The 23,502-nt window shown below is 37.9% G+C and overlaps 5 protein-coding genes across 6 annotated transcripts; 3 read left to right on the top strand and 2 right to left on the bottom strand.

Moving 5' to 3' along the window:
• On the top strand, nucleotides 1–9,994 carry LOC105263031 (Phospholipase A2 group III). Of its 2 annotated transcripts, none has more exons than XM_011298984.1 (8): nucleotides 1–120; nucleotides 1,387–1,602; nucleotides 3,118–3,337; nucleotides 3,625–4,117; nucleotides 5,421–5,711; nucleotides 6,420–6,644; nucleotides 7,386–7,640; nucleotides 9,014–9,994. In XM_011298984.1, exons 4-8 carry the CDS (start codon nucleotides 3,891–3,893, stop codon nucleotides 9,204–9,206), a joined length of 1,191 nt encoding a protein of 396 aa, XP_011297286.1. In that variant the 5' UTR covers nucleotides 1–120; nucleotides 1,387–1,602; nucleotides 3,118–3,337; nucleotides 3,625–3,890; the 3' UTR covers nucleotides 9,207–9,994. The 2 variants fall into 2 exon arrangements, with proteins under 2 accessions (XP_011297286.1, XP_011297285.1); XM_011298983.1 differs by having other exon boundaries at nucleotides 3,575–4,117.
• Nucleotides 9,995–10,274: 280 nt separating this feature from the next.
• Ogg1 (8-oxoguanine DNA glycosylase) lies at nucleotides 10,275–12,188 on the top strand. The gene is made up of 2 exons (XM_011298982.1): nucleotides 10,275–10,837; nucleotides 10,897–12,188. Exons 1-2 carry the CDS (start codon nucleotides 10,722–10,724, stop codon nucleotides 11,780–11,782), a joined length of 1,002 nt encoding a protein of 333 aa, XP_011297284.1. The 5' UTR covers nucleotides 10,275–10,721; the 3' UTR covers nucleotides 11,783–12,188.
• A 103-nt stretch (nucleotides 12,189–12,291) lies between these two features.
• Nucleotides 12,292–14,263, bottom strand: LOC105263029 (SPRY domain-containing SOCS box protein 3). Its single transcript, XM_011298981.1, has 4 exons — nucleotides 13,857–14,263; nucleotides 13,553–13,743; nucleotides 12,669–13,122; nucleotides 12,292–12,488 (listed from the first exon to the last, which is right to left on the bottom strand). Exons 1-4 carry the CDS (start codon nucleotides 13,939–13,941, stop codon nucleotides 12,340–12,342), a joined length of 879 nt encoding a protein of 292 aa, XP_011297283.1. The 5' UTR covers nucleotides 13,942–14,263; the 3' UTR covers nucleotides 12,292–12,339.
• A 521-nt stretch (nucleotides 14,264–14,784) lies between these two features.
• LOC105263028 (uncharacterized) lies at nucleotides 14,785–18,675 on the top strand. The gene is made up of 5 exons (XM_011298979.1): nucleotides 14,785–15,072; nucleotides 15,530–17,092; nucleotides 17,447–17,808; nucleotides 17,875–17,975; nucleotides 18,265–18,675. Exons 1-5 carry the CDS (start codon nucleotides 15,019–15,021, stop codon nucleotides 18,318–18,320), a joined length of 2,136 nt encoding a protein of 711 aa, XP_011297281.1. The 5' UTR covers nucleotides 14,785–15,018; the 3' UTR covers nucleotides 18,321–18,675.
• A 74-nt stretch (nucleotides 18,676–18,749) lies between these two features.
• Nucleotides 18,750–23,497, bottom strand: Etl1 (SWI/SNF-related, matrix-associated actin-dependent regulator of chromatin, subfamily a, containing DEAD/H box 1). The gene is made up of 6 exons (XM_011298978.1): nucleotides 22,830–23,497; nucleotides 22,530–22,723; nucleotides 21,841–22,321; nucleotides 19,822–21,343; nucleotides 19,250–19,356; nucleotides 18,750–19,176 (listed from the first exon to the last, which is right to left on the bottom strand). Exons 1-6 carry the CDS (start codon nucleotides 22,924–22,926, stop codon nucleotides 19,034–19,036), a joined length of 2,544 nt encoding a protein of 847 aa, XP_011297280.1. The 5' UTR covers nucleotides 22,927–23,497; the 3' UTR covers nucleotides 18,750–19,033.
• Between the last annotated feature and the right edge of the window lie 5 nt (nucleotides 23,498–23,502).

Genomic DNA, 23,502 nt, shown 5'->3' with positions numbered 1-23,502 from the left:
CAAATTTACCGGTGAGTGGTTTATTGTAAGATTCATTGAAACCGTGGAAGACTGAAAATGGTAGTCCATTGTCCTGGGTCTCTCGACAGTCGGGGGTGACTCCTTTTTCTCAACCGAGGGGTAAGGAATTACATTCAAAAGTGACTCCGAGTTGTCGGGCACTCAATTGTTCGGGATCACTCGAGGGTCCACTCCTTACCCACTGCCTACCGACACCTACTTCAACCATTTCCCCCACTCAAGAGGAAATATATAAAAAAAAAGTCCTCCAATATATTTCACTAGATTATTTACACTTTTTCCACTTGTACAATATTTTCATTTCGGTACTTTCCCTCACCTCAGAGTTCAAATATGTGTTCAGCCCACCAGTTTTTTTTTCATTCAAACATTGCCTCAAATACCACAAAATAGGATATTTCGTAACTAGTGCGGAACAGTGATTTTTGGCGTGCGGAAGGTATTCCACATGCCATAAATCACTTTTTGCAGAAGTTGCGAACATTATTTTTCTTTACAATGTACGGGAAAGTTACTTTTTAGGCACGCGACGTGTATTTGAAATCGTATATTTCGTAACAAGTGCGGGAAAGTAATTTTTTGGGTGCGGAAGGCTTTCCACATGCCGTAAATCACTTTTTGCAGAAGTTGCGAATAATATTTTTCTTCTCAATGTGCGGGAAAGTCACTTTTTAGGTACGTGAAGCGTATTTGAAATAGTATATTTCGTAACAAGTGCAGAAAAGTAATTTTTGGCGTGCAGAAGGTTTCCCACATGCCATAAATCACTTTTTGCAGAAGTTGCGAACAATATTTTTTTTCACAATGTGCGGGAAAGATACTTTTCAGGCACGCGACGCGTATTTGAAATAGTATATTTCGCAACAAGTGCAGAAAAGTGATTTTTGGCGTGTGGGATTATACCACATGCCAAAACTCACTTTCTGCACGAGTCGCGAACAATAATTTCCATCACAATATGCGGGAAAGTCACTTTTTAATTCTCTCCGATTGGCATGCCTGAAAAGTTACTTTTCCGCACACGGTGATAAAAATATATTTTAAAAAATATATCAACAGAATAATATAAGTTTATTATTATACAAATGAACAAGAGCACCAGATATACCTGAAAAGGAAAAAAAACAATGAACACGTTACAATATTTTTAAAAAATATATTACATAATATAACAATCATTTTTACATTATGATAATTATAATATTTTTTCGAAGATATTATAATTCATTCATCATCTCAGAAATTCCAGCAGCTTCTCGACAACAAAAACTCATTCATTCGCATATTCCAGTCGTTAAAACCGATTTTTTGGAATTACTTTAACGATTGACTGTTTTTAATCGGGTATTCTTCGAATTCTCGCAGGTTATCCTCGTTCATTACCCATTATCTGCTGACCAGTGACCTGGGGGTCCCGTGGCAAACCAGAGGGTCACGTTCAGGATAAATAAAATGTAGACAGCAGCTTCTTTGTTATGATTTTGATAGAATCCCCGCCGAATTTACATCATCCAGTGATAATGCATGACGCGAGCAAATTGCACCGTCTCCTGATGTCTGCTCTGGACATTATCATTTCTGGTAAATTTAAATGGAGTATCAATGTTTATTCTTTTAATTTTTATATTTTATTTCAATATTTTATTTTTTTTTAATATTTCAAGCGTTAAAAATTTAATTTTCTCTGTAAAATCCAGTTTTCATAACTAGTCCCTAAAGTACGACTTTTCGCCACTCCAGGATTGGCGGGATATCTTTGAATTTAACGAAGATAGCGAAATTTCCGTAATAACCTTTTTTCTAGCTCTCATTCCACTCTAAAAAAGATATTATGAAGAAAAATTGGCTATCTCTCTTAGATTCAGAGATAATCCTCGAAAACTCGACTTGAATTGTCTGAAGAATTTTCTGTGAAGTGCCTCTCATCTCCTGAGACATTCAAACACGAAAGAATTGTTTATTTACAATGAAGTATCAATTTTCATATTTTCATTTTTTACATTTTAATTCAAGATTTCATTTCTTTTCCATATTTCAAGCGTTCAAAATTTCATTTATCCGTAAAATCCAGTTTTCATGACTAGTCCCTAAAGTACGACTTTTCGCCACTCCAGGATTGGCGGGATATCTCCGAATCTAAGAAAGATAGCGAAATTTCCGTAATAACCTTTTTTCTAGCTCTCATTCCACTCTAAAAAAGATGTTATGTAAAAAAATTGGCTATCTCTCTTAGATTCGGAGATAATCCTCGAAAACTCGACTTGAATTGTCTGAAGAATTTTCTGTGAAGTGCCTCTCATCCCCTGAGATATTCAAACACGAGAAAATTGTTTATTTAATCATTCAAATTCGGCGCATCCCCAGTGATCTCTATGATCTGTTCCCGGAGGTGACCCTGGGGAATTGACTGAGATTTATGACTGCGAAAGGACATGGTACATCAAGTCACAACATTTCTACCCCTTTCCACTCTCTCCCTTGCCCTTTCTCTCCCCTTTTCCCCAAAAATGCCATGGGATGACTCCGAGATAACATCGCACATTCATTTTGCATATATCTGACTTATCCCTTGCCTTTGAACACTGAATACTAATCTGTCCATTAGTTTCTCTCGAAATTCCCTATTTTATTGTTAACTATTTTTTATGAAATCATTTCGCATATTTCCACCCCTGAATCCATTTGAATGCGTCAAATATATCTTGTTTATTTTTCAAATATATTTTTCTAAATCCAAAATGAAAATACCAATATTGAAACTCAAAACTTGAATCTATCTGTTTCTATATATTACTATAATTTATCTATATTATATTATTATAATTATATTATATTGTTATATGATGAAAAACAACGAAAAAAACATTTATAACAACAAAAGACATAAATCGAATTGAATTGAATAAATATATTTTAAATAATAATAATTTTTATTATAAAAACTAATTATTTAGATTTTATAATTTAATTCAATTTTTTATTTTATAATTTTTTTTTTATATTGTAATTTGTTAAAAAAATATATTTTAAATTTCTGATTTGTTAAATTTTTAGTCGTCATTGTTGGATTTTTAATATTTATTTAAATTTTAATAGTGAGAACGAGGGGTGGAGAATTGTCACACACCTCCGGGCGCCCAGGAAGTGGTGGGGAAAAACGGAAAAAGGCACAGGAGCGCGCGATTCAACTGTACCACGAGGGGGATTTTTGCCTGGTGGTGGTGGGCAACTGTTTTGGGATGCTGGACAGTGCCAGGACGTAGGCCTGAGTATCAGTCGAGTGTTTAAGGGAGAGTAGGCATCAACGAATCAAGAGGTGTCACTCGAGAATTTTTTTATATTTTTTTTTACAGAAATTAAAAAAAAAACATCAATTCCAATCAATTCCCTTTTTTTAAATAGAAAAAAATTTTTTTTTTCTTATTTTTATAATTAAAAAATCGTCCAATTATTTTTTTTGTGTAGCAGATTTTTTTTTAATAAAAATATTCAGAGGCTTTTTTATTTGGATTCTATCGATTTTTTATTTTTAATTTCGTGGATTTTTGAATAGTGACTGCGGATTTTTTAAGTGGAGTGAAGCAATTTCGATGGCTTTTTCAGTGAAGAAATGAAGAGATGATGAGTAAAGAGTGGGGGTCATTGGGGTACCGTTGAATGGCCCGAGAACATTTTAGTTTTCTGGTTCCGTAAGGTGTCCACTTCACCCGGTTTTCGAGAGTTTCCGGCTTGAGGATTTTTATGATGATGCTTGAAGAACTTTGTGAATGAAAGAAATGCCCGCGCGACTAGTGAATGCCACGGGAAATTCCTGCGGTCGTTGAAGAAGAAAGAAAATATCGGGAAAACGTGCAAAAATATAAATAAAAATGTGTTCTGTACTGAGTCGAAAGAGTTGGAACAGAAACCGGTGTCTGGTACCGGTAGTGAGATTGATCTTGTTGTTGCCACTCGTCGGCGCTCTGTCAGATGAGAAAAGTCGAATTATCAACTCGACAGACAACTTCATTGTCACGAAGTTGTTGCGAGACGGTGAGACCAGCAGAATATTCCATTACCGCGGCATCTGTGGGAGAGAAACTATTCTGGATTGGGGGTAAACATCAATTCTATCTGATACGATAATACCATTCAATATTTTAACTCAAGTCGTTTCTGATCGAACCGTAAAAACGTGATCTTTGCGGCCTAGGATCTATTTTTTTCGCATAAACATAATTTTTTATGCCTAGAATCTAAAGTATTAAAATATTGTCTTGAGAAAGTGAATGAGAGTGCCGGGAACTTAATAATATTATGTCCTAAACTCCTTAAATAAAATTATTGCAAACTTTTGTTTTCAGACTTGTCTGTAAAGTCGTATTTTCGAGCCCCGAGATTCTAAAAATTGATTAAATCAATTAAATTTTTTGCAACTACTACAAGTAATTAAAATTCGATCAAAATATTGCAAATTAAATTTCCTACAAATGCTATTTTTCATGCCTAGTCTGTAAAGTCTCACTTTACTGCCTTGGAACATTCAAAATGAATGACACAAATAAAAAATTCCACAACTGTCAGAAGTAATAAAAATCCCTAAAAAAGGATTAATTGAAAATTCCAGTTTTATGCCTAGGCTGTAAAGTCGTACTTTACTGTCCTGACACTTTCAAAACTACTGAAATAGATTAAACATTTCATAACAGCTGGCCGTAATAAAAATCCATAAAATAAAATTGATTGAAAATTCCAGTTTTAGTGTCTAGGCAGTAAAGTCGTACTTCACTGCCTAGAGACTCGCAAAGCATGAAATTAATTCATTTCACGGCAATTAGAATTCCTATGAGACTGAGTGCATGAGTAATGAAATTCTATCTCAGTAAAACCATCGATTATTATTTCTGACTGAAAAACCAATCAATCTAATCCTCACAAGTGCCAAGTTAAGTAATCCCTGAGATTACATCCTTCATGTTTTCACTTCTGCCGAATCTCTCACGCGGCTGAGTATCTAAAGCTCTTGACCGCGTCAATGTTTTCGCTTTCGACGGATTAAAATCCTTCCATCAGGATTAGAATCCTTCCTTATATCGGCGAGAACCATCTGCCCAACATTCCCCCAACCCACGATGAAAATCCAGAATTTCTGGTTGAAAAAATGGCCGCGTCATCAATCATTCTGCAAAAATTGGCATTTTTACTGCGTGAATTAAATCACCCGTGAATTTATTATCTGCAGACATCGACAAGCTTCACCGAAATAGTAAAAATAAATGGTGGAGACGTAAAAATAATAGATTCTTTATGTTCCCTCTGGTTACGACAATCATAATAGTAAATCGATGAGAGAAGACATCATTATCGAATATATATTTTTTTATTCTTTTCTCCTCTGTTTTTCGGTGGTGAAATAAAAGGGAGACGAGTGTCGCACTGAGGGAGCTGGTGCTTCAGAATGGGAAGAGACTGCAGCTGATTTATGAGGGTGATAATTTGACCGAATGCGTGGACGTTATAGACGTAAGATCAATAAGTGAGAATATCTGTGGAACTGACGACCAGGACCAGAGGTACAAGTGGATTATTCGGGGGAGTCAAGCACCTTCTGTACTCGATTGGCTTGCTAGCTCTTCGGAGATGGTCAGGAGGTGTCACGGGATCAGCTCCAGGGCCAGAAGCCATTTGTTTAGGCAACAGTTTCAGAGACGGTGAAGAATTTTTCATTTTTTTCAGTAAACTGTAGTCAGAAAATTTTATTATTTTCTCTTCATCTAATGATTATTGTTTATTCGCATCATCCAGTTTAAATAATATTGACTTGATTGAGTCCTGAACTGTTTGACCTGATCAAGTTACCATATCAGATCCTGATCTATTATCACGACTGACCTGATCAAATCCTGATCTGAACCTGATCGAAATTTTAATTCCAGAACCATACAATGGATTGTGTCAATCAAATTATAAATATCAATCGGCAATACAGCATAATTTATGAATAACAAAAAAATAAAAACACACTTGTCGAATATGAAAAATTCAATTATTATTGTTATTCATTATTTATTAATTTGAGATATTTTAGGGGATATCTCACAAAATACTTGAATTTCCATCAGAAACTTTTCAAATATAATATCAAAGCATTTCATTCCGAATGAATGACTTCAATTTTCAATACGTCCATCAATAACACGATAATTAAAATGACAATAATAATAATAATAATAATAATAATAATAATAATAATAATAAATGAATAAACGAGTATTTCTTCTGGGGATAATTGAAACATAGGGACCAATGGCAGATTTATCTTTTGAAATGAATATTTGAAACTGTTCTGCTTGAGTGAGATGCTGATTGATATCGAAAAGGAATGACTTTTTTTCCCCCGACATTTTTGGGGGCTGCAGGAGGGTGGAAAGGAGCCTCCAGCAGATGGTGATAGCCCCAGGGACAAAATGGTGTGGACCACATCGAACTGCTGCCTCTTACAAAGATCTCGGAGGACTAGACACTTTGGACAGGTGCTGTAGACGTCACGATCACTGCTGTCGTTCAATACCACCTTTTTCTGAGCGTTACAATTTTTGGAATTACATGCCATTCACACTGAGCCACTGCGGCTGTGACCAAAGGTAAAAATCAGCGAGAACTCTTTGCATGTGAATTGCTTTCAACGGATTGAGATGGATAATGAGGCTTTAACAACGCATGGGGTTCAAGGGGTCGTCCTGTTTAGCGCAGCTTTGCGGGAGAACGAATGGAAATATGAACAAAAGTTTCTTACAAAAGTTACTTCTCGGGATGAAGTACGCAAATTTGAGTTTATCGCTTTTTTTCGTATCTCTTTTATCTGGAGAGATATCGGCAGCTGTTTAAGAGTGTTTGTTGTAATTTTACCAGATTTTTGATTTTGAGAAGTTGAACTATTACGAATTTTATGGGGAAACCGTTCGAAATATGAGAAAAAGTGTCGAACAAATGTTTTCCCTCGAGCGAAAATACGTAAATTTGAATTTATCAGTTTTTCTCGCATCTCTGTTATTTGCAAAGATATCGGGCAATCTTTGAAGAAGTTTTTTATGTACGAATTTCATCGATTCCGATTTTAGGAAGTTTACGGGATACGATTTTTACCGTGAACGATTGGAGATACGAAAAAATGTTTGAAACAAAAAATGTTCCCCAAGGATTGATATACATGTTTGATTCGCATTTTTTTTTTGTATCTCCAATATCTAACGAAAGAAGTTGAAAATTAAATCATAAATTTGGAGATCTCCAATTCAGAACGATATCGGACGATTAGAAAGTTTTTTCCGTTATTTCACCGATTTCAATTTTCGAATGGAATGATAATGATACCACGTTGACAGAGAATGCAAAAATGGGACAATCTCGGGAGAGGGAAGACGAAGAAAACGAGATGTCTTTATGATACCCGGGACAAAATGGTGTGGTAGGGGTAATCACGCCACCAAATACACCAATCTCGGTGGTTTTGGTAAAGCCGACGCATGCTGCAGAAAACACGATACAGCTTGTCGATTTTGGATACCGGCGCTTGGATCACGCTATGGCCTCGCAAATTGGCGTATATCCACGCTCATGCATTGCTCGTGCGATGAGCGGTAAGCCTTTTATCGTATGTCATGAAACTCATTAACTTTCCGAAATCCGTAGCGAATCGGTTGAACGGTCTAAGATTGCTGGCGTGTAAAATACTCGACAGTTTTTGTTTAAATTTTTGTATTGAACAAAAACGTGGCTGCAAAACGAGTGCTTTCTGTTTGAGATTGTCCGATTTTATTGGATTATCGACAGGAATTAGTAAATAATAAAAACGGATTTAGATTATATCATTCTCCTATTGCCTCTTCAGGTCAACTGACTCATAGCAACCAAAGTTTTCACTTTTCGATAAATATTGCGATTTAATGGCCATCAATAATTTTTCTTCTTTTTTTCCATTACTTTTTGATCCGAAATTTTAATATATTATAGGCTAAAAGGATAGAATTCCAAATTTCCACCCTTGGGCGTAACTTTCCACCCTAGGGCGGAAAGAATTCACTTTCCACTCTAGGGCGGCAACAATTCATTTTCCACTCTAGGGCGGAAAGAATTCACTTTCCACCTTAGGACGGAAATAATTCACTTTCCATTCTAGGGTGGAAATAATTCACTTTCCACTCTAGGGCGGAAATAATTCGCTTTCCACCCTAGGGCGGAAATAATTCACTTGCCTCCTGCTTTTCAGCTAGCAAAATACGCAGTTTCCTTTGCAGACATATTGAAAAATAGCAGGTGGGCCTCGGTTGGGAAAACACTGACTTCCCGCCCATGATGCACAATATACTATTTCTTTTTGAGCCATTGACCTTCACCCAGTTTCTTTAATTACAAAAAAGTCAGTAGATTTGTTCTGAGGCTCGAGCCGTTTGCGTGAGAAGTGTATTATATCCTCGAGAGTCAATTTCACTGATAAATCCATATATTTTTTTAAATCGACTCAAGTTTTACCGCTTCGCTACTGAAATCTGTTAAATTCCCAGTAACCTGACTTTTCGTTGAATATCTCAAAATCTACCTCATTTAGCGAAATTTTCGTAATACCCTTTTCTATAGAACCGAAGTATCTCCACAAAAAAGGTCATTACACAAATTTCATTACCTGCCGTAGATTCCGAGATATCCATTAAAAACCGGTTATCACTCGAAATCGGTTATCCGATCAGATAATACGACAGATTAGATTGAATAATCCCTCCGAGTGACGCCATTTTTAATGACTTGTCTTGTCGTATCTTCTGCGGAATGAGACAATCATTGAATATTAACATTAACTAATTGTTCATTAACAAAATTCAATATTTTTCTTGCAATCTCAAAGATTAACTCTAATACTAACAAGAAAAATTCTTTCGAATGTTTCCATTAATTTTAATTAAGTAACTAAAAGGTAAACCTGAATTTTATCGACTGACCTGAACAACTTCTGCAGCTTCAGGACCTGTTTGAAACTGGCTGGAACGTCATCAGCGAATTTCGTGGGTAAAATATTCTTCAATATGGTCCAGACAAAATGTTTCGTATTCAAACCGCAAAAGGTGTGCACCAGGCAGTCGTGGTGGGGAAAATGTGAGAAGTACAAGTACAAAAAACAGGCATTCCTCCGAGACAATGTTCCCTACTGATGAAAAACCTCTGAAACCCAAAAAAAAAAAATTATTTCTCCCCTCCACCCCGGAGATACACCAAAGAAATTCACGTGTCAAAAAAATATCCTAGAAAAATCTTCCACTCATTTCCTCCCACAAAATTCTATTCAGAATTATCAAAGATAATTAACTATTATTATTAATTATTTATTGATCATATCATTTAGTCATAGTAACTACTTAAATCTGTTGATTTTGTTTTATTTTTCAAGATCTAATTTTTTTGTTGTAGGATAAATTGAATTCGTTGACTAAACGAATAAATAAAATTATTAAAATTTCTAATTAATTTAGAGAGCCCGTCAGGTTTTTCTATAATATTTTTCACGTGTGTCTAAAAAAAACTGTTACGAAAGACAATACAACTAGATTCAGAGGAAATCGTGAGAATTGTCTTGACATCGGACATATCGATCTTTTTAAGAATAAAAATTTTATAGGATTCGTACTAATAATTCAATAATTTGTGAATATTCGAGGGAAATGTCTCATCAACTAGTGATAAATGAGTGTTAATATTAAGAGTCAATGATCGAGAGGATCAATAGAGATGAATATTTTCTAGCGAATTTATCCGGAACTCAATGTTTCGCATGAGAATCGAAGATGGACTTTCAATATATTTTGTTTTCTATATCAATTAACATTCCGTAGAAATAACACCTTCATTACTGATAGGACATGCATGCAAAGACGAATCAATTGTGCATTTATTTAGTATTCAGAATTATTGGCAGTCATTCAATAAAAAAATTTAAAACTTTTTTTCAGTCGTAACTCATTCTCCTTCCCGCCAATTTTTAAAAATACCGGAAGTAAATTTTTAATTTTATTTCAGCATGTAAGGAAGATAAATTACTCATTGATTAGAATTCCGAATCATTGGGAGTCATTAAATAAAACAAGTTGATTGGTTGATTTTTTTAAATCAGAGATCGCGTGCAATTAATTTGATCGAGAAACAACAATCGAAATATCTCGAAGACTATTCGACCTATCGAGATGAAATTTAGCACAGATCAAGTCCATATTAGTAGAGATTATAGTACTCTAGACTCATCACGTGTCAGAGAGTAATTTTTAATTAATTTAAAAAATCAGAAGTTATTGTGATGGCTCACGAAAATCTCTCATCTCATCCCATGGAGAGAAATATTTAGTAAAAATTTCGATTACGGGTTCGACTCGAAAAATTGCAAAGACGGTATCGTAATTTCTCACAGATAATTCAGATAAAAAATGGAAAAACCGAACGACGGTGATCCTTCCATTCAGAAGCAAAAGATTAAAACCCGTTCTTTCTCTCGATTTATTCCTTTTCCCGCCAATTCCTGAAGACACCGGAAGTCAATTGCTAATTTTATTTTAATATTGAACAATTTTTGGGGGGAAATATGTCAATTCAAGAATAGAAAGAACAAATTTTTCGGGGAATGGAATCATTAAATCGAATTTTATCTATCGAATTTTCCTCATAACCTCAATTTAAAAATGAACAACATGTCGAAATCTGCGAAAACTGTTTTGAAAATCTTCTCTGGAACAGTTCCTTGCGATGTTAGTGAACTGGACCTGGGGATCACCCTGAAGGGCGGTCAAAGTTTCAGGTAATTATTAAAAAAAACTGAAATTCTCTTGATTCTCTTCATGAATAATAAATCCCCAGATGGAAAGAGATCCCAGAGAATAAATACCGGGGGGTTTTCGCCTCCTCCATCTGGACACTGCACCAGGACTCCTCGCAGATCTTCTTCACAGTCCACACTTCCTCTTTGAAGTCCTCCAAGGCCTGCAAGGAGCAGTTAGAAAAGTATTTCCGGCTGGACCTCTCCCTCAGGGACAACCTCATCGTCTGGTGCTCATCGGACCCGAAATTCTCTCGATTCTCCTCGCAGGTACGAGGTGTCAGGATCCTGGATCAGAACCCCACAGAAAATCTCTTCTCCTTCATCTGCAGCGCCAACAACCACATCACGAGGATCACGAAGATGATAGAGAGGATGTGCGAGAATTATGGGAGAAAAATCGGTGAAGTCGATGGGGAAAATTACTTTGACTTCCCAAAGATCGAGGATCTCTCCCAGGAGGAAGTTCCTCAGGTCCTGGCGAAGGAGGGATTTGGGTACAGAGCGAAGTACATCGGGAACTCTGCGAAGAAGTTGATGGAACTGGGAGGCATCGAGTTCCTGGAGAGTTTGCACAGGTATTCTGGAATTTCCTACGATGATGCCAGGAAAAAACTCATGGTATTACCTGGGGTCGGGCCAAAGGTGGCGGACTGTATCTGCCTCATGTCCCTGGGGCACCTGGAGGCCATCCCCGTGGACACACACATCTATCAGGTCGCCAAGGAGACGTACCTCCCAGGTCTCAAGAAGTTCTCCACTAGTTCTGGGGTTTATGGGGAAATCAATCGCTTCTTCAGGGACACCTGGGGATCTCTAGCTGGCTGGGCACAGGCTATCGTCTTCTGCAGCAGAATCAAGTCACAGGAGAGGACGGGGGAAGACCTAGAGGCTCAGGGTCCCGTGAAGAAGACGAGGAAGAAGTGATTTCTGAGGTTTTTCCATTTTTTCAGAGTCCAGATTTTGATAAGTCCAATTATCTCCGTTGGAGGTGATCCTAGGGGATTAAGTGATAAGAGATTTTACGTAGGGGAGAAAATTCCCTAAAAAAAAGTTTGGTTACATTTTTTGATAGCGCCAGCAATTAACGAGATAATCGCAGGACTAATGAAGTGGATAATTACTGGAAATGCTGAAGAGAAAACCATGAAATTTTTTTCATTTTCGTTTATTAATTATCAGGAAGCATGATCAACAATATTTTATGATACAATTTTAAATAATGTGTGGGTTGTGAACTGAGTTGTGCCAGGTGTAAATGAAAAAATAAAGATAAAATATAATTATTTTAAAACCGATAGCGAAGTCTCGGAAAAGAGACAACTGTACTTGATCAAAACTTTTCCCTCAGGTAAGGTCTGCGGTACAGAGGGTGGGGCGGAGCAAGGGGTTGGGGGTGACGATGGGAAAACCCGACAAATCATATATGCCAGACCAAAAATTGAATAGAATTTTTAATTACAAAAAAATTATGGAATTGTCTATCAGGGGGAGATCTCCAGAGATTCTGTTTCTGGAAATATGACTCGTCGCTTTTTTTTTCTTCTTCCATATCCCACAAGGGCGAAGTCAAAGTCGTCGAGGATCAGGTGCTCCTCTGGGAACTCGTACTCGTCCTCGTCTTCGTCGTCATCTGAAAGATAAAAAATCCGTGTAAAATAAAAATAAAACCGAAGTCAAATGAAGATTATATCAAATTAAAATTGAATAGAATTAAATTGTTTTGTTGACACTATATTAATTGATAATACTCAATCAATATTTAATCATTGTTTTTAATAATAAATTGATGAAAAAAAAATGAATTACATACTTCGGTTAATTGATAAAACATCTGCAAGAATGCTCTGCGTCAGGTACTTGAGTCCAGGAAAAATAACGGTGAGGTAACGCTTCTGGAAAGGTCTCAGGAGAGCTAGACATTCCATCTGGAGTGATGCTGGGGCAGAGCAGCTGTGGGTGATCCGGACAGAACTCCTGGCAGCTGTGGATGAGACCATGGGATAGAGCTGGAGGCCCCTGAGCCCTGTGAAAGCGATCCCCAGGGGTCTTCGGTTCAGGAAAAACTGAAGGGTTCCCCTCCAGGTGTCCAAGTGCACCCCGACGATACTACCCTGGCCGAAGGGCATAGCATAATGTCGTGATTCCCCTGCGTGCTGGATCCTCCCTGTGTAGGAGAAACCCCAGGAGTCCTTCGTCATCCCCAGGAGCGAGCAGAACTTCTCCCAAACGTCGAGTTGAGCTTTCTCTGTACCTACGCCAACCATCTGAATGGATACAACATCAATTTGTCTTCTTCTGAGGGGTATTCCTCGGAGAGGACCTTTGGAAATGGTGATTATCTCCGCAGGGAGTGGATTTAGAGGAAAAAGTAAGATGAATGTTTTATAGCTTATGGAATTCTCCGTAAAAAATATTCTATGAAGACTTTTCGAAAAGTGAGTCATTATTGAAATAAAATGATCATGAATGATAAGAGAAAATTCTCATTGTTGAAGAAATTGAGATTTAAGAACAATTGATTTTGTATATGAGTAATTATCTCGATTTAGGGTGATGTTAGGAGGAAAAGTGATAAGATTTTTTATGTTCTTTATGAAATTTTTTACAAAAAAGTCTTCTGGTATTTTCCCCGGAATCCATCGGTTTTCAGATCACAGGGCACTAATCAATTGTGATTTCAAAAATGACACCTACCACGTCAGTTCCATAAATAGGCGTCAGCATTTTGATTTCCCAATAATGATGTCTGTCTTTATCCAGGATTCGATTCCCCCTGACTGCAGCAGTACCATTGCTATATCCAGGGTGAAATTTAACTTCTAAATTATGTTCTGAAAGTTCTGCAGTTTTCGTCACCAGTTTTTCGTCCCACGACCACTCGTGCTCTGGAGAATCAAAAATCATTGAAAAAAAAGTTCATGAAGTAGTAATTGAAAGATAATTGGAATAAATCCAAAAAATTATATAAATAATTGATTGTTTGATTTTAATAACTCACCTGTCCCCTGTCCACATTTACATGCCTTGGAGCACCGACAGAACCTCTCGAAACCCTGAATCGAGGGATCATAATCCAAATTCATGTTCAACCGAGGAAAATTCTCGATAATCTTGTCAACAAAATACCACAACAATTCTCTGACGGTCACACATCTGTTCTGTCAAAAAAAATAATACTGCGCAGACAACCTGTGCCAACAGCTTAAATACCCCTGACACTAGCTCTAGAAAATTCTGGTATCTCCTCGTAAAAAAAATTATCAACGCTATTTCATACTCCAACCGCACTATCCAAGTATTTTTGATTATATTTTGAGTTGTGGGGGGTTTTATCGACGTTGCAAAATTTTTTTAAACGTTTTTTTGGGACTTTGAACAGCTGTTTTTATTTTTTTCGGAGTAGATTCTGCTGTATCTCCGGAGGAAAGGGGATTTAGGGAGGACGTGGAAGGATAGATGTCGTGGCGATCATCTTCTGATCGTTTTCGAAATAACGATTTCCGTAGCTGCGGCTACGGAACTAAATCGGAGGTCATACCCGCGAATAAGGTATTAATGCAACCAACTAACCAACCAGATCAATCAACCAACCAACCAACCAACCAACCAACCAACCAGCCAACCAACCAACCAGATCAACCAACCAACCAACCAACCAGATCAACCAACCAACCAACCAGATCAACCAACCAACCAATCAGATCAACCAACCAACCAATCAGATCAACCAACCAACCAACCAACCAGATCAACCAACCAACCCACCAACCAGATCAACCAACCAACCAACTAACAAACCAAAATTTCAGTGAATAGCAATCTCGTAACGCAGAACTGAGCCTCTACTTTAGTCAATCATCTTTGATCGACACTCTCCGTCTCGTGCCCTGTTTTATTCACGGGTGCGGCCTCTGTTTTAGTTCCGTAGCCGCCGCTACGACAATCGCTGTTTAACCTTCGTCATAAGCGTTGCTGATCTCCTCTATAATCTCTGCTCTTGGTGCTTCAGTTCGTGATGATGCTTGTTTGTTATTCTTAACCTAAAATAGACAAAAATTTTTAGTCTGAAATCGGTGTTTTGAGAGAGATTTTAGGGAAGAATGAGAAAAAGTTGAGGTAGTGGAGTTTCGTGGGGATTTGTAAAAATTTGGAACGAAATTATGGAGTACACCAGCTGCATCAGGATCAGGGGGGTTCCAATTCTCCCGCCTTTGGTGAGTTTTCAAGCTATTAAGATTTTTTATTTCAGAGAAAGACAATTCAGAGGTTTTTTTCGGGACTGGTCACGACTGCTGGGGTTTTAAGGGGATTCCTCGTAATCTGCGAGACAGAGCGGAATTTTCATTGGGACATTTTGTTTAGAGTTCCTTTAGAGCTACAAAAAAGTTCTTCACAAAAATTTCGCTCTCTCTCGTAGATTCGGAGATATTCCTGGAAAAGCTATCCACCTCAATTCAGATCTCACTTCAAAATTAAAAAACTGATTTAAATCTTCGATATCTCACAACTCAATGATGCGATTGCGTCAAGTCAAAATTTATTCTAAAGGCTAAAAAATTCTCTCTAGAACCAGCAAAAAATGATTGAAATCCACTCAGCGGTTCTCGAATAATTATCGGAGCATTTACAGGGTTTAAAAAACCACTAATTTTAAATTTCTGTTCTCCAAAGATGACAGAAGAATTGCGTTCGGAGATGACGTACTATAAGCAATTGGCCCTCTCCCTGGAAGAGAAACTCTCACGTCAACGTCTGACCCCCGAGAATTCCCCTGAGACCCTGAAAACCTCTTCAACCCCGAGAATCTCTCGAAAGTCCTCGAAAACCTGGTCGAAAACCGAGGAGACGCTCTCCGATGATGAGACAACTCTCACGAAGTCCACGGACTTGAATAAATACCTGGTGCACCATTCGGACACCTCCGAGACGTCCTCGGAGCCCTCAAAGCCGCGGATTCCCACGTCCCTGGATATAATTCCAATAACTCTAGAGTCCCTGAAGAAATCCAAGTCGTCTTCGAGCATTCAGAACATCCAGGAGCCCAGAAAACTCGTCAGACAGGGCTCTTACACCCTAGACACACCATCTCCAATGCTTCTAGCTCACATTGAGTTGAATAGACCCCCCTACGTCCCCACGGCCTCCAGGAACCTCCAGGAATCCCCGAAGAAGAGGCAGTGGGGGGTCAGTGCTCCGAGAAATGAGTGGAAGTGTCAGGATGAGGCGGAAAATCCTTGTGACACCTCCGGAACACCTCGGAGGGTCAACGGATCTTTGGAGTCCATTCATTCCCAGTTTTCCTCTACGGCGAAGACTTTCAGACTTTTGGAGAGGTCCAAGTCCAGTAATGAAGTTAAAACTCGGAATTTCGATGATAAAAATCGAAATTCAAATGAAAGAAATCGAAGTTTAACTAGGAGACAATCGAATCCTGATAAAAATTTCTCAAATTCATCAGGAAATCGGAATTTCGAGTGTCAAAATCAAAGTATTAGCTCTCATAATCGAAATTTAGATAAAGAGAATGAAAATCTCAGGAAATCGTCAAATTCTGAGAAAATTCAAAATCTAAATCATATTGATAAGAATCAGAATTCAGGGACAAATACGAGTCAAATAATCGAAAAGAATTTTGAGGCAACCAATCGAAACCTGTCAGAGCAGAATCGAAATTTCGATAGGAAAAATCGTAACGTGGAGTCAAAGGAGTTTTGCTTTGGAGATAAGAAGCTGGGGGGATCCCTGGGGGATTTATTGAACGGTTCGTCTGAGATGCAGAGTCAGGAGCCTGACGAGAGGATGACGAAGAGTCTGGACACTACTGATTTCGAAGCGGGAACTTCAGAGAGACTTCTGGGGGTTTTTAGGGAGATCCAGAGGACTCACGACAGGCAGATGGCGGATTTGATCGAGCGCCAGCAACGAGAGCAGGCATTTATGCAGCAAGCGTTTGAAAAGCAGCAGCTGATGCTCCTGGAGCAGATCGACAGGAGTTTTCCTGGGATTTCGATCATGGAGCTGGTGAAGAGGGTCGAGGGTGAGAGGAAGTGGAGGAACGAGGATTTTTCGAGCTCCTTCGATTCTGACGGGAGTGTGAGCATCAATATGGGGGAGAGCGGCCTTGAGGTGAGTCCTGAGAGCAAGATCAAGGCCGTCAGCCGACAACTCTTCCCCCTGGAAGCGCAGATCCAGAGAATGCCGTTGATCAATGGGAGACATTACGATCAGAGACATGTGAGTGGTTTTGGGGATTTTACTGAAGAATGGGTGGGTCTACGGGAGTGGGTGATAACAACTTTTTTTTGGGGAATTTAATTTTCTACAAAAAAGATCTTTTTGTTATTTTTTCTAGGACCACTCGTTGCCGAGATAATTGAACGTGAATAATATGGAATTTTATTAATTTTTATAATCGAGTGTTTTTTGAGTCTTGCGAATTTTTCGGGGAAACAGTGAGTTCTAGGGGAGTGAGTGATAAGAACTTTTTTGAAGGGAATTAAATTTTCTATGAAAAATATCTTATGAGTTTTTTTTGCCAGGACTATTGGTTAGGTAATTACCGATGGATGAATGTGAATTGTTTTTCAGGTACAAGCAGCAACAGTGATAAATGCCTATGCTCGTGGCTTTCTGGTTCGTAGAATGATGAAAACAGAGCAAATAATTGCATTGAAAAATACTTACAGAGAGGCACTCCACTGTATGTTAAAATTGACAATAGATGCACCATTAGAACTGCCAGAGTTGAATTTTCACAAGCGTTTGCAACTCCAGTGTGACGCTGCATCGATGAATATCGTTGAATTATTTTCACAGAGTTCTTCCAAGAGAATGGAAATTATAGGGCACGATAGGCAGATTAAGAAAGCGAGGATGGAGCGTCCCTCCTCAGCCAGGTCGTCCATGTCCTTTGCCACGCAGAGAACACTAGCCAGAAAGAAATTGAAAGAGTACGAAAATCATTTTTTCTATTCTCTAAATCTGTCACTCTCTTATTTATCTATTTTATGGTACAGATTAGGAATTTTTCAACTGCCAGAGACTCACAGCACCTCGAGGAGTAGATGTCAGACGTGGACATCGAATAATCGAGATAAAAAATCACCAGGAATTGTCTGTAAGAATCACTCGACTCATGAATTCCATTTTTTCCCTCCATTTCCCAGAATATCTCCCGATCTAATGGAGATACGACTTTTATCATCAGAACTTTTTTGTAGCGCGAATTCAGACCTACAAAAAAGTCTTGTACGAAAAGGCTGTATGTCCCTCATCTTCGGAGATATTCAACAGAAATAATCCTGAAATTTTGTGGATTGGCAGTTTTTTGTGGGAAATGGACGTAAAATTGATTTTAAAAAATTGTTAATCCTCTTGATTTGAACGAATTGTCTTCATAATTTCAGACAGAGGTATAAAGAGAAGCACAAGTGCTGGTGCTGTCCGGAAACCCTGGAGATAAGCCGTTGAAGTGCCTTAGACTGATAAAAACGATAAGTTTAATATCGAATTTACGTTGATTCTGTAACAAAAGCTTTTATATCATTGAGATGACCATCCAGTGCCTAAGAAATCCAAAGGAAAAAGTTTCCTGGCGAGGGAATTGAAGAGAGGAATCTTTTTTTCATGGCCAGGCGCCAGATAATAATTTTTTATTGATTAAGTAAGTTTTTTTTCTATGAAATATTTAATGTCCTGTGATAAAAGGATGTCATAAAATACTCAGACATCATCGTCACTCTTCCTCATTTAATTTCATTAAGCATTAATAATTTTCTTACATTTGTATTGAGTGGAAATTGTTTCCATTTTTTCAATTTTTTACGTTCATTCAGGATAATAAATAAAATTGATGGAATAAACAGTGATAAATTAATGAAAAATCCATAAATTGCGGTGACTTCAAGTTTATTGCTTCGCCGATTTTGCAGTACAATTTTGTTTACACTGGCATGATCGTATACATTAATTTACAATGCAATAAAAATCTAGAAATTGAATTAAAACCATAGAAAAATGCAAAAGTGTTCGTACAATTTTATCTCGTGCTTTTGTCTTTTTTTTCGAGAATTATGCGGTGTTATAAATTATAGGGTGATTAAATAAATTCATAAATAGTGAGGGCTGCTTGAATTTCATCTAGAAATGAATATTAAAATATGATTAAATTGTTTACTAGAATTCGCTGTCGTTGAATCCATGTTGAGATTTGTTTGGCGTCTTCGAGGGTGAGATTGACACTATTTTATTGTGTGGGTCCAGCCCCAGTGTTATTTTGAGCAGTTTTAATACACTTTTTTTATCCGTATTCTCATTCTCTGGAAGATTAATTAAAACTTGTGTGAATAATTGAGGGAATAATGAGGATAATTTCTAGAGAAATGAATTTACCTTCGTTCCCAGTGATTTGCTGCTCCAGGTGGAGCTTCTGTTGAGCAACTTCATACATCCCTTCCTCAATCGTCCCCTCCGACAGCAATCGAATTATATTCACTGGTCTAACGGTAAAATAAAAATTACAACTAAAAGTAACTAAATTTACAAAAATTCAAATGTATTTAACATCTTATTTTACTCATCGATTTACTTTATAATTATAATTCATTCAATTTATTACATTATCCATTAATTTATTAATAAATCCTGGTATTTATTCGTTCATAAAAAAAAAATAAAAGGAAACATAAATACCAGAATTAATTCAATTAAATTGTTTGATAATTAAACAAAAACAACAAAGAATTAATGAAATAAATATGAAATAAATGAAATAACTCATGATTTTTTCCATTTGTTTACAACGTGCAGAAGTAAACAAATGAATAAAGTAAACAAAAATTGAATGAATTTCATTTTTCACTCCCGAGTATATCATATTTTTAATTCCAAAAAAACTATTTATTAATTCAATAAAACCTTGATGTTGATAAAAAATCAATTAATGTCAAATAAGAAAAACTCACTTGGTCTGACCGACGCGATGACACCTGTCCTCCGCCTGCTTATCATTATACGGATTAAAATCAATATCATGAATAATCACAGTATCAGCAGCAGTGAGATTGATCCCAAGTCCCCCAGCTCTGGTGCTAAGAAGAAATACAAAAATTCCCAGATCATTAGTGAATTCATCGATGAGATCCTGTCTTTCAACGACAGGTGTTTGTCCATCGAGCCTGAGGAACACATGTCCCCTCATGGTGAGGTACTCCGCGAGATAATCCAGAATCATTGTGAACTGACTGAAGATGAGGACTCTATGACCTTCGGTCTTGATCCTGGGGAGCATCTCATCCAGCATCTTGAGTTTCCCAGACTCAGGGATGATCTCCTGAGGCAGGGCAAAGCCACCAAGACACCTGTGGACCCTGGTGAGCTCAGCAATCTGATAATCGCTCATCCAGACGAGATCCTCAAAAATAAACTGTGCATTCTTTTGCTTGTACGATGGATCCTTTGCTAGCCTCTTGGAGATGGTCTCGAGCTTGTCCTCGTCGTAGTAATCCCTGATGAGAACAGGATGATTAGCGAGTTTTCTCAGTTGCATCATCATCCCTACACCATTGACCTCAGCAGACCTTCCAGCCTCCTCTGAGAACTCCTCGATTAACTTCTGGTAGAGGTCCTTCTGTTTCTTGATCATAGGACACCTGACGACCTCCTCAGTCTTGGTGGGTAAGTCCCTGAGGACCTCGGACTTCAGTCTCCTCAAGACGAAAGGTCTCATGATCTGTTTAGCATTCTTCACCTGCTCCTGCTCAAAAAGTGGCAGCTCTTCGCTCTTCTTCTCGCTCTGGAGCTTTGGATTCTTGGCAAAGAGGCTCTTCAAGTCGTTCTGCTTCCCAGCGAATATCGAGGGCATCACGAAGATGAGGAGTGACATGAGCTCCAGGAGATTATTCTGCAGGGGTGTTCCTGTCAGCAAGATCCTGTGTTTAGCATTTATCCTTACTAAGTTCTCGTAACGAATTGTCGACATGTTCTTGAGCATGTGGGCCTCGTCGAAGATTACGTACTCGATGGGGAGGACCCTGAAGAGTCTCCGCTCCTCTGGTGTTGATGACACTAAATTGTAAGTCGTCAGGAGGATATCGACGTCGTCGAGGTCTCCGTTTCTCCATCCCATTCTCATGTATTTGCGCTCGTCCTGGGAGCCGTAGTATTGGACAACGTTCAAGGATGGTGACCAGCGAGAGAGCTCGTTTGACCAGTTCTCCATCGTCGAACTCGGCACCACGATCAGGTGGGGACCCTCTGGGGGCGACAGTGATGTCTCCTTCAGGTACGTCAAGAAAGCGATTATCTGAACTGTCTTTCCAAGACCCATCTCGTCTGCGAGAATTCCGTTGACGTTCTGGGAGTGCATCACTGCTAGCCAGTTTAGACCCACCATCTGGTATGGGGCCAGGGTCAACTCTGGAGATAGTGTTGACGGCTGGGTTGGGATCATGTGGGATCCTGCTGATACCGCCTTCTCCATGTTTGCTATCGATTTTTTATTCATTATTTTATTAATCGAGTGAATGAAATAATTAATTGACAGGAGGAAAAATAATCGCAAAAATTTGTCGAATTCTTGGAAATTTATAAAGTGAATAGTCAGAATTATCTGCATTTTCTGGACCTCAAAAAAATATATAGATTTTCATAAGAAATATTTGTATTTTTAAATAATATTGATTTTTATTTTTATTTTTTAAGAAAAAATTTAAAAACCATTTTTCAATCAAAGGAAGGAATAATTAATTGAAATTAATCAAATCAATTGCATGTTCGAAGATTTCCCAAAAAATAATTAAACAAAATCAATTTTTTAAAATAAACAATTAATTATATTTTGTGTATAAAAAATTATTTTTTTTTTTAAATAGAAAAAAATGAATACAGAATTATAATTGACACATTTATATAAAAATTTCGGAATTATCAAAAATGATCTAATAAAAAAGAGATTTAATTAATAAAAATTAATAAAAAATTACCAGATAATCTCAGGCACTTCTTCATGAGCACCTCGACGACGATCCTGGTGGCGAGTAGATTCTGTGCTGAATTGAGAAGTTCAGTATCGAGATATTTGCTTGTCTGAAACTTCTCAACAAGATCTCTCCAGTTCTCGAAGGGTCTGGCATCGATGATCGCCTGAGCTTTTTTCTGCGAGCACTGATGCATGAGCAGTAGCTCAGCCATTCTGGCAGTCTGCATGAATCCCAAAACGGCTTTTTTATCTCCCGTAAGATCATTCGAGATCTCAGCATCTGAGTCATCATCACTATCAAATACTTTACTAGTATAAGTCGCCTCGTCCGAGTCAATATTCGTCTCTTCCTCATCGTCATCCCTTCTCCGTCGTTTTTTCCTCGAATTTTTCGATTTCTTTATGGGACGTTTTTTGTAAGCCTTGAGAGTAGTCCTAGCTTCCTCTGTGTTCCAATTGGTCTCAGTCAAGACCTCTCGAATTTTCTAGAAAAAAATGTCAATATTTTTTTTAACCAAAAGAAAATTCCAAATCGAATTTAGCTTCTAATTCTCTTTTTATCCAGAGAAGGAGAGTATTTAGAGAAAAATGTCAGAGGAACTTCTTGTAGCTGAATAGATTCCGGACAAAAAATGTCATATGACATTTTTCTGTAAACCCAGCCAATCCTGAGATAATGAACAAAGTGCTCACGAAGGACTCGATGTCTGGATACTCTCCACTCAGGTACTTCATTTTCCTCTCCCTCTCGACCCCTTCGTCCTCCTCCTCATCCTCCACGATTTTCCTAGGCCCCTCCGAGGTGTCCTCATCACTATCAACGATTCTGTTAACGCATTTTCTCCTCGGTAGGACTTCAGGGCTCGTCAGATTGCTGTCATCATCAGCTAGAGTAAAAAAATTAAGATTTTCAATGAATAAATCTGCACCAGGAGGTGCTCCTTGGGTTCTCCATCGAGATAATAATAATAATGAGTAATAAAGAGAACTCACACATGATTAATTTCTTGACGTTCTTCTTCTGAAATCTAAAATTTCTGAGATTCCCCAGAAGACTCGGACTGCTATTTCCTGGACCCTCACCAGACATTTCCCAAGAAAAATTACCCCAACGCCGTTTTTTTGTTCTCCTAAACCTTCAGAAGACTCACCCACATCGTCTCGACTCCTAGACCTCGAGAATTTATCACAAATACCCGCAGAATCACCAGGAAGTCTTGAAGTAATCGCGATAATCCAGAGTATGCGGAATTGATGGGGAATTAATTATTGGCGAAGTAATTGATGTCTCGGGTACCAATGCACGACGCCGAAGCTTTTTCTCACGAATAAAATGCCCCCAGGTGCTCGATTATTGGCGGTCCCTGGACGCCACCTGGAGGAATTTCTCCGAAACCCGGAATTCACGAGGAAATCATAAAATTGTTGGCATAAAGATGAGGAAAAATATGGAATTCATCTTATCACTGGCCTTGACAGCTCGCCAATCTCTCAGGATTCGAAGAAATTAATTAATTAAATTGATTAATTGAGTACTTAATTAATTATTCACTCAGAGAAATGGTGAGAAAATTCTAAGAATTCTGAAAATGAAGAAAATTATTTGGAGATAATTATTGCATGATTGAAAAGTTGACGGGATTTTTTAAGAACATTTATTTCATTT

The sequence above is a fragment of the Fopius arisanus genome, unplaced genomic scaffold (assembly GCF_000806365.1).
Source record: "Fopius arisanus strain USDA-PBARC FA_bdor unplaced genomic scaffold, ASM80636v1 scaffold00012, whole genome shotgun sequence".
NCBI classification, from domain to species: Eukaryota; Metazoa; Arthropoda; class Insecta; order Hymenoptera; family Braconidae; genus Fopius; species Fopius arisanus.
Note: the sequence above shows the minus strand (reverse complement) of the source record. Positions and strands in the feature narration are given on the sequence as shown.

Coding starts and splice junctions, on each gene's coding strand:
- LOC105263031 (XM_011298984.1), top strand. CDS start 3,891: ATGTGTTCTGTACTGAGTCGAAAGAGTTGGAACAGAAACCGGTGTCTG. Junction 5,712..6,419: donor AGGCAACAGTTTCAGAGACG/GTGAAGAATTTT, acceptor TGGGGGCTGCAG/GAGGGTGGAAAGGAGCCTCC. Junction 7,641..9,013: donor CATTGCTCGTGCGATGAGCG/GTAAGCCTTTTA, acceptor CAACTTCTGCAG/CTTCAGGACCTGTTTGAAAC.
- Ogg1 (XM_011298982.1), top strand. CDS start 10,722: ATGAACAACATGTCGAAATCTGCGAAAACTGTTTTGAAAATCTTCTCT. Junction 10,838..10,896: donor AAGGGCGGTCAAAGTTTCAG/GTAATTATTAAA, acceptor ATAAATCCCCAG/ATGGAAAGAGATCCCAGAGA.
- LOC105263029 (XM_011298981.1), bottom strand. CDS start 13,941: ATGAATTTGGATTATGATCCCTCGATTCAGGGTTTCGAGAGGTTCTGT. Junction 13,123..13,552: donor CTATTTATGGAACTGACGTG/GTAGGTGTCATT, acceptor GTATCCATTCAG/ATGGTTGGCGTAGGTACAGA. Junction 12,489..12,668: donor TGTTTTATCAATTAACCGAA/GTATGTAATTCA, acceptor TTTATCTTTCAG/ATGACGACGAAGACGAGGAC.
- LOC105263028 (XM_011298979.1), top strand. CDS start 15,019: ATGGAGTACACCAGCTGCATCAGGATCAGGGGGGTTCCAATTCTCCCG. Junction 17,093..17,446: donor GACATTACGATCAGAGACAT/GTGAGTGGTTTT, acceptor ATTGTTTTTCAG/GTACAAGCAGCAACAGTGAT. Junction 17,809..17,874: donor GCCAGAAAGAAATTGAAAGA/GTACGAAAATCA, acceptor TTTATGGTACAG/ATTAGGAATTTTTCAACTGC.
- Etl1 (XM_011298978.1), bottom strand. CDS start 22,926: ATGTCTGGTGAGGGTCCAGGAAATAGCAGTCCGAGTCTTCTGGGGAAT. Junction 21,344..21,840: donor GAAGTGCCTGAGATTATCTG/GTAATTTTTTAT, acceptor AAAAATCGATAG/CAAACATGGAGAAGGCGGTA. Junction 19,357..19,821: donor CATCGCGTCGGTCAGACCAA/GTGAGTTTTTCT, acceptor TTTTACCGTTAG/ACCAGTGAATATAATTCGAT.